At 39.7% G+C, this 8,943-nt stretch overlaps 2 protein-coding genes across 2 annotated transcripts; one reads left to right on the forward strand and one right to left on the reverse strand.

Moving 5' to 3' along the window:
* Positions 1-3,370, forward strand: LOC124183315 (glucose dehydrogenase [FAD, quinone]-like). The gene is made up of 4 exons (XM_046571661.1): positions 1-1,226; positions 2,604-2,883; positions 2,966-3,080; positions 3,123-3,370. The coding sequence occupies exons 1-4, from the start codon at positions 1-3 to the stop codon at positions 3,368-3,370; spliced, it is 1,869 nt and encodes a 622-aa protein (XP_046427617.1).
* Positions 3,371-4,006: 636 nt separating this feature from the next.
* LOC124182845 (glucose dehydrogenase [FAD, quinone]-like) lies at positions 4,007-8,388 on the reverse strand. Its single transcript, XM_046570599.1, has 3 exons — positions 7,130-8,388; positions 5,194-5,473; positions 4,007-5,109 (listed from the first exon to the last, which is right to left on the reverse strand). Exons 1-3 carry the CDS (start codon positions 8,371-8,373, stop codon positions 4,663-4,665), a joined length of 1,971 nt encoding a protein of 656 aa, XP_046426555.1. The 5' UTR covers positions 8,374-8,388; the 3' UTR covers positions 4,007-4,662.
* Positions 8,389-8,943: the final 555 nt, after the last annotated feature.

The following is an 8,943-nucleotide window of genomic DNA, read 5'->3' on the forward strand; positions in this document are numbered from 1 at the left end:
ATGACGCTAGTCCAACAAATACTTCGATATGCCACCTTTTCATACCCGAGGATCCGCACCGCTTTGACCAAGACGACAGTAACCGCAATCATCACCGTATTGCAATTTCTAATAATGCTTCTGCGACCAGATATAGTTGACAAAGATAACAGGATACGTATCGACTCGACAGCAGAGCTACTCAACAGTTATGACTTTGTGATAATCGGTGGAGGATCCGCGGGATCCGTACTTGCTAACAGATTAACGGAAAATGCAAACTGGACCGTTTTGCTACTGGAGGCTGGGAATGCTGAAGGAGTTGTATCTGACGCACCTGCGTTAGCCTTACTCCTTCAAAACACGAATTCTGACTGGGCATTTAGAACCGAACCTTCATCGACCTACTGCCAAGGCATGATCAACAAGCAATGTAATTGGCCCAGAGGTAAAGTACTTGGAGGAAGCAGCGTCCTCAATTACAATCTGTATATACGAGGAAATCGAAGAGATTATGATCAATGGAGAGATTTTGGAAATGATGGATGGGGATACGAGGATGTTTTACCTTATTTCAAAAAATCCGAAAATATCTCAATACCCGATCTCCGTGAATCGCCGTATCATGGAACCACTGGCCATTTGACAGTTGAACACTTGAAATATGAACATCCTATTACGAGCTATTTTCTGAATGCCACTTCTGAACTAGGCTACAGTGTGGTAGATGTGAACGGTAAGACCCAGACTGGATTTATGCGCACGCAAGCTACAACTAGAAACGGCCTTCGATGCAGCACGGCGAAAGCCTATCTGCGATCCGCAGCTGATAGGAGAAACCTACACATTAGTACGAATTCTCTGGTCCATAAGGTTCTCATCAATAAAACGACAAAAACAGCTTATGGAGTTGAATTTGTTCGAGAAAACATGAGGTTCACCGTTCGTGCAAAAAAAGAGGTAATACTCTCAGCGGGCGCTATTCAATCGCCTCAACTGCTAATGCTCTCAGGAATCGGTCCGCGAGAGAACCTAGAAGACCTTGGCATTGAGGTTATTCGCAACAGCCCAGGAGTCGGGCAAAACCTTCAGGACCATGTGGCGATTGGTGGGCTCGCTTCTCTGATTGAACCACCGTATAATCTTAGTGAGTCAATTATATCACAAGTAGAAGAATTTATGGTGGAAAAAACGGGTCAATTGTATGATATACCTATCTGCCAAGTGATTGGTTTCGTCAAAACCAGGTGAATATCCTTATTTTTATGCTTGAACAGAGCGATTCTCGAAGCATGTGAAATGTGTATAAAATGCTCCATTTCCTAATAGTGCAGAAAAAAGCGATTCAAACAACTTTCCGAATTATACTCTGTCCGGCGTGAGACCGACCCAGCGTCGCGCAGATTCAAGCGAAGTGGGAATCGGGTGGGGATAGCGAAACTAGCTACATTTGTGCTCTTGACCAAAAGTCCACGCTCTGTAAAAGGACTGATAAGTGAAATAATATGAACATCGCGGTCTCATTATATCTCAAATCAATTTATTCTACAACCTCCTCCCTATGTTCTGCCATCGTATGTATTAATCAACGAGAATAACAAAACTGCAATTCAAATTTCACGCGTCCGAACTCACTTGCAACGCTGCAACGACTGATGCTCGATTGTTTGAAATGGTTTAATACAAACTATCAGGTTTGGAATCAATCGATAGATTTAAAATTAACTGTCAAGTTTGAGAACCTGGGTATCCTCGTCGGATATAACCGGGTCTGGCCAGCTGCGAGACCCGTTCGAGTACCTGGAGGGGGTAAAGTGGGGAGGCTTCGACCTCGCTGTCAGATGTTCATATTTATGATACGTGTTCCCTGTCTAAAATCAGACGTCACTTGCTACTGGCCTACCATACATATAAACGATCACTTTATTAAGCGATATATTCGTGCAATTGATACTGCAATTATATTCGTTCGAGTGGTCTTAACCTCTTCCCGGCCATCGTTCCATATTTGGAACGGAGACGTGCAAAATTCGGCCGGGAAGAGGTTAAGATCGTTTATTTACGGCGTTCTCTACTTTTACATTACGGAATAACTAAGAAGTCCATGAGTAAGGCTTGAATGAATGTTGATTAGGTATGATTATTAGAATATGCGTTTGATGTTTATTGTATATATGGACATTGGTAAGGAAGTGTTTGGTTTGAAAGCTAGAGAAGAAGTGTTTCAGTATGAGCAGAACAAAGTGTGACTGAGTGCCGGAAGTAAAGTGCGAGATGAGCGATCTGAGAATCAGAGTAAAGATAGTAAAGTGCGCACAAGGTGTGCAAGGGATGTTTAGTCTATACGTAACGAAGGGACGCTTAGATAGCAGTGATAAAAGTCAAGGTATGAATCTCGGAGGAGTGTGAAGTGGGAATAACCAGGTAACACCACGCTTCACGGAACTCGGTTTTGATATGTTTCGATTCAGTTTCTAATATATAATTGCGTGGAAAGAGAACTTTTTTTTGTGTCAATGGTCTAACATGTATTCCGTGATCAGCAGTGCAACATAAACTTATATATAATAATGTCAAAATTCACGTGTGGGAGAATTCATGGTAACAACATTATATTTTTACAGTTATGCTAACAGTAGTCTTGATTTTCCGGACATCCAATTCTTTCTTGGCTCAAACGCTGAAAATACTCAAAGCCTGTTCGTTAAAAGCGCTTTAGGGCTCACAGACGTCTTTTACAATAACATATACACGGGAATAAAAGATCGGAATGCCTACGGTGTAATACCAGTATTACTGCATCCGAAAAGCAGAGGTTACATCAAGCTGAGAAGTGCTAATATCACGCAACATCCAATCATAGTTCCTAATTATTTCAGCGACCCGTATGATCTGGACGTTTTGGTACGTTGATAACATTTATATTCAATAATGCTGGAACTACTAAAGTTAAAGAAAATTCTAGAAAATATTTGACTTATTACAGATAGAAGGAGTCACTTTCGCCTATAACCTCAGCCAAACTTCGACTATGAAAAAATTCAACGCACGTCCCAACTCCAACGTGATTCCAGAGTGTGCCCACTTGAATTTCTCATCACGTGACTATTGGCGTTGTCACGCATCATTTTATTCATTGACAGGGTATCATCCTACTTCCACTTGTAAAATGGGACCTGTTGACGATGAGATGGCTGTAGTAGACTCACGCTTGAGGGTCCACGGTGTCAATGGTCTTCGAGTTGTGGACGCCTCCATTATGCCAACCATAGTATCCGGTAATACCAACGCTCCAATTGTTATGATCGCCGAAAAGGCATCGGATCTTATCAAGGAAGATTGGAATCAAACTGCTTACGTTGACGATTTAAATAGTTCTTCAAACACTTGAAGCATTTGAAGGTGTTAAACGTATATAAGGTACTTATGGGGTAGAATTGTGGACGATAACGATTAGAGGAAGTGATTATGGAAACTTTCTACATCTACATCAATAAAGACAACGAAAAAATCCTGGTCATTTTTATTCATGATAGATTATAGATCCAGGAATAGTGATCGAATGGAAGGAATTGGCTACAGTTATACATAATGTTACTGCAGTTTCACAGTATAGTACGTTTGCAACGAATCAGAAATGCTCATCAACATGAATTACAAATTTTTTTTATTCAACATAGAATGGTTAAAGACAATTAAGTTATGGTCATTCATTTCAGAGATTCACTGACTCGTGTAAAAATCCAAAAATAAGGGTTTGTTTGTTTTGGAATAGAAGTGCTGTAAAAGCAACTCCTCTAACTGGGTAGAAAACACTTGAGTCCATACTTCAATTAAATGAGTCCAATAAAGTTTCAGTTCGAATTATAATTTATGCTGGATTGGTTTTGATTTTCTACTGTGACTCACACACAACTATTAACAGCTAGGTGTGTAAACATGAACGGTGCCACCATACTTATTTCAACAAAACGTTGTACAATAAATTTTTTATCGTCCTTCAGTACAAATATTGAAGTCTGCCATGTTACGTTTTACACATCGTATTTATTCAATGGCATTAGTCAATTCCGATATGAATACAATGACGAAACAATAGCCATGGAGCTATTTGAAATCATGTACAAATTCGAAATCATGGACTTAGAAGAAATTTACTTCCATGATTTTCTCGGTTATAAATACGTGATCATTGAAAAACGTGCACCTAACTAAGATTTCACTGTACAAAATTATTTTCTAAATTGCCGACCATTCGTAAATGCATCCTGTACCCAATCGTATACTTACTTAACGAGTTTATACATTTAAGTATGAACAATCTGGGTCAGTTCCGGAATCCTGAAAGATCAAAGTTTACATAAAAGATACACGAAGTGTAACTTTTGGGAAAGCCAAATTCTGAAAACTCAAAATCCTGATTACACAAAAACTCTAATGCACAAAACTTGGAACGACCGTCGCTGCGAGTAAAAAAATTTCCATGTGGCAGAATTGCAGAATGTTTTTATATTGAATCCACCGTATTCAAATACGCGTGGCATGCTTACTGACAAATTCTTGCCGGTGGTCCGCGTCTGAACAGTAATAACGATGCAGGGATTTTGCACCATCGGGACAATGCATTTTCAAAGACTCCTTTGGTCGTCAATTCATCGTCCGAACTGGCGGTCCTTCTCAATTTCATGCGTGAGCGTAGCTTTGCAACGTTGGAAAAATGTTTTCCCAAGCTTTGACATTCGAAGTCTTGCACCCACCGGAAAAGATGGGATTCCAATCTTTCTTGATAAACTCCGCGGCCTTTTCGGCGATCATGATAGTTGGTGCGTTGGTGTTCCCAGATACTATGGTTGGCATAATTGAGGCGTCTACAACCCGAAGACTGTTCACACCGTGGACCCTAAGGCGTGCGTCTACTACAGCCATTTTATCGTCAGTTGGGCCCATTTTACAAGTGGAAGTGGAATGATAAACGCTCAACGTGAAAAATCGTACGTAGCAACGCCAATAATCACGGGACGGAAAATTTAAGTGTGCGCACTCCGGGATCGTATTGGGATTGGGACGCGCATTCAATTTCTTCATAGTTGAGGTTTGGCTGAGGTTGTAGGCAAAAAAGATCCCTTCTACCTGCGAATTGAAAGATCGTCCATGAAATCTCTTTAAACTCAAGTTATGTGATGTTCTTCGATATAAATGAAGTTATCTGTATACCAAAACATCCAGATCATCCGGGTGGTCGAGATAATTTGGAACTATGATTGGCTGCTCTGTGATATTATTGCCTCTCAGCTTGATGTAACCTCTACTCTTCGGGTGTATCAGTGCTGTTAGCACACTGTAAGCTTCCTTATCAATTATATTCGAAAATAAGGATGCGTAAAAGTCGTCTCTGAGACCAAAAATACTTTTAATAACTTGACCGTTTACATTTTGAGCGGCTGAACTAAGAAATAATTCAAGGTCCGGGTAATCGATAGAACTGTTGGCATACCTAAAAAGAAAACCGAAAGGTTTGATCAGAGATATTTGTATAATAGTACCTTATGTAACAAGGGAATAAAGTCGACTTTTATTCCTGTGTTACATATAGGACTTTACTTCCGACTTAACTCTGGCTGTAAAAATTATTTGAAAATTGGGACTTTTAAATTGGGCTCATATTTCTCGGTGATTTGGATTTAAGATCATATTTCCCGCAAATGTGTTTTAGGGAAAAACACGGGCCGCTTTCATCCCGCTTTTGAGGTCAATAAAGTTAACTTTATGATTGAGTCGGGAATAAATAGATGTATGTGTGATGTCATCTGTTAATCCGGTTCAAGTTTTCGCATATAGAGTAAAAAAAAAAAAAACGCCAAACATAAAATTTGAATTTATTTTGTATCAAATGTAAATTGAATTTCTTCTTCACTGGGTCATCAAGTTGTTATTGTGAAATTTCGAAATATTATTTTTCAGGAATTTGGACTCAGAACGGAGTCATCAACGCGGTTGTTTTTTGTTGGTGAAACATTCCAATTCCAAACCAACATCGATCGAAAATTCTCGGATTTCGTGAACCGGAAAATTTGGTGTCCTGAGACTTCCGAAACAGGGGCCGGTGAAGAATTCGAAAATCCGTGAAAGTACTCTCAGTAGTGTATCCCGGAAATTCATGGCGTGTAATGGCAATGTTGAAAAATCGAATCGCCACTTCCCATTGGCTTCGGAACAACGTAACCACTTGATAACAGAACTTTAAAGACAGTAGATGATGACAGAAACTATTGTCAATGATTTTAAACTCCCGAATGTTGAAATCAGATAATGCTGAATTTTTGTTGTTGAATGCGTGTCCAAATTTTTTTTCTTGGTAGAATACGCGAGGAAAATTTCAGATGGCGTAAAAATGGTGATATTTCAAAAATATTCTATGAAACACGGTATGACGCATGTAATGTCGAATATCATAAACGGAATTGGAACGATAATGCTTGAAGTACGTGATCCTTCAGTCCGATTTTAATATGGTTTGTAAATTTCGAGTATAGATGCCGTCGCTCTATGATTGGACCATGCGTACAAAAATTTCAAAATTTAATATAATCTAATAGGAAATCTGAGACCGATTAGAGAAACTCCCGACAACCTGAAAATTGGAGAAGCATCGCATTATCCATGTTTTTACTACACATGATAAATGCTACTATAATTCACCAAATTCTCATTCATTATCTGTATATAAACAGAGGTCCTGTTTGCATTTAAGTCTTACACATGCTTTGGAAAAATTGATACCATAATGCCGTTATGCTATTTCTATTTGCGACAATTTTATGACTTGAATAAAAGCTTAATTGCACCAAAAAACTACGGGATCTAAGTTGTTATTATTATTGTTGTTACTGTTGTTTTTAGTATTATTTTGAACAATCTGCAAAAGTGTGACACAGATTTTGTGTATAGCTTACGAAACTGCGTACCTTACAATTCAACGTACTGCTCAAGACTTATACCAATAGACGAAAAAATTTTTAAATATCTAATTCAGAAGCATGTAAATTTATGTTATTTGTTTTACATTGCAGAGAAAGCGCGTACGACTGTCAGGACTGGATTATTTTGGTACGAGTTGGCAACTGGTCGCCTAACGCTTGAAAATGTTCACCTGGTGTTGACGAAAGCCAATATTTCGCAGAAGCCTGTACCGTATAGGTGACCCTCTCTTTTTACCACAAAGTCCGTTACGTCCGCTAGAGTTGTCGTAGATGGATTGTACGGTGCATCAATCAAAAAAGTAAGCCCACCAATCATGATATGATCCTGAAGATTTTGCCCGACTCCTGGGCTGTCGTGAATAACCTTAATTCCAACCTCTTCCAGGTGATCTTTGGGTCCTATTCCTGAGAGCATTAGCAGTTTAGGCGATTGAATCGCGCCCGCTGAGAGTATTACCTCTTTTTTTGCACGAACAATGTGCCTCATGTTTTCTCGGACAAATTCAACTCCGTAAGCTGTTTTTGTCGTTTTATCGATGAGAATCTTATGGACCAGAGAATTCGTACTAATGTGTAGGTTTCTCCTATCAGCTGTGGATCGCAGATAGGCTTTCGACGTGCTGCATCGAAGGCCGTTTCTAGTAGTGGTTTGCGGCCGGTTAAATCCAGTTTGCGTCTTGCCGTTCACATCCACCTCATGGTAGCCCATTTCAGATATGGCATTCGAAAAGTATCCTTGCATCGGGTGTTCATACCTTGGATTTTCAACTGTAAGAGGGCCAGAGGTACCGTGATAAGGCGATTCGCGGAGACCGGGAATCGTCATATTTTCTGCCTTTTTAAAATACGGTAAAACGTCATCGTATCCCCATCCAGGATTCCCCGAATCCCTCCAGTTGTCGTAATCTCTTCGATTTCCACGTGCGTATAGCATGTAATTAAGGCTGCTGGATCCTCCAAGTGATTTTCCTCTGGTCCAGTGGCATTGATTGTCGACCATGCCCTTACAATAGCCCGAAGAAGATTCAGTTTTGAATTTCCAGTCCATATCAGTGTTCACAAGATTATAAGTCATTACAGGTACATCAGAAATGACTCTTTCATCACCTCCAGCCTCTAGTAGCAAGATAGTCCAGTTTTTATTTTCCGTTAATCTGTTGGCAAGTACAGCTCCTGCGGATCCTGCACCAATTACTACAAAGTCGTACTGGTCCAGCAGTTCAACCGTTGGAACGATGCGTGCTCTATTATCCTTGTCGACAATGTCAGGTCGAAGAAGCACTATTAGAACTTCGAAAAAAGTAACAAACCCGACTGTTACCCCGGCGCAGGACAAAGCTAAACGGATCCCTGTATATGCCCACTGAACAATCAGTTGGGGTACAGGCGTATTTCTGTCGGGTACAATGTCCATTGTAACTCTGTGATTTGGTCAAGTATTGCAACTGCTGTATCAAGAACTGAAGACGACACGAACATTGATCAAGCCTCCGTCGAAATGTCTGGTTTTTATATTCGTAAAAATATTTTTGCGCATGCGCATACTTCAGGTCAAACGGGTACTTCATCCAATCAATTTACACGTATAATAATGGTTTTGTTGACACACGAAAGGTTCAAATAACTGCTCAGGATTGAATATTTGTTTGCTTAATTCTATTTCTAAATTACACTTACTTACTTGTTAGGAAAATGATGCTCAGAACAAATATTTGTTTTCTTGTCCCTGTTTCTATGTTCCACTTACTTAGTAAAATAAGAAGTGATCGAACGTTAGTTTTCTTGAACCTACTTGAAAGGTTGCATGCCTTGTGAATCGCGTCACGGAGATTTAACGCCATCAAAGGGACCCAAATTTTCAAGTGGAAATGAGATAACGGTTATTCGAAACTCAGAATTTATTTGATAAGGCGCGTAGAATATTAAGCAAAATAAATTTTGTTTATTATCAGCATGCAGAATATGAATGATTCTCAAGAGCTGT

The sequence above is a fragment of the Neodiprion fabricii genome, chromosome 5 (genome assembly GCF_021155785.1).
Source record: "Neodiprion fabricii isolate iyNeoFabr1 chromosome 5, iyNeoFabr1.1, whole genome shotgun sequence".
NCBI classification, from domain to species: domain Eukaryota; kingdom Metazoa; phylum Arthropoda; class Insecta; order Hymenoptera; family Diprionidae; genus Neodiprion; species Neodiprion fabricii.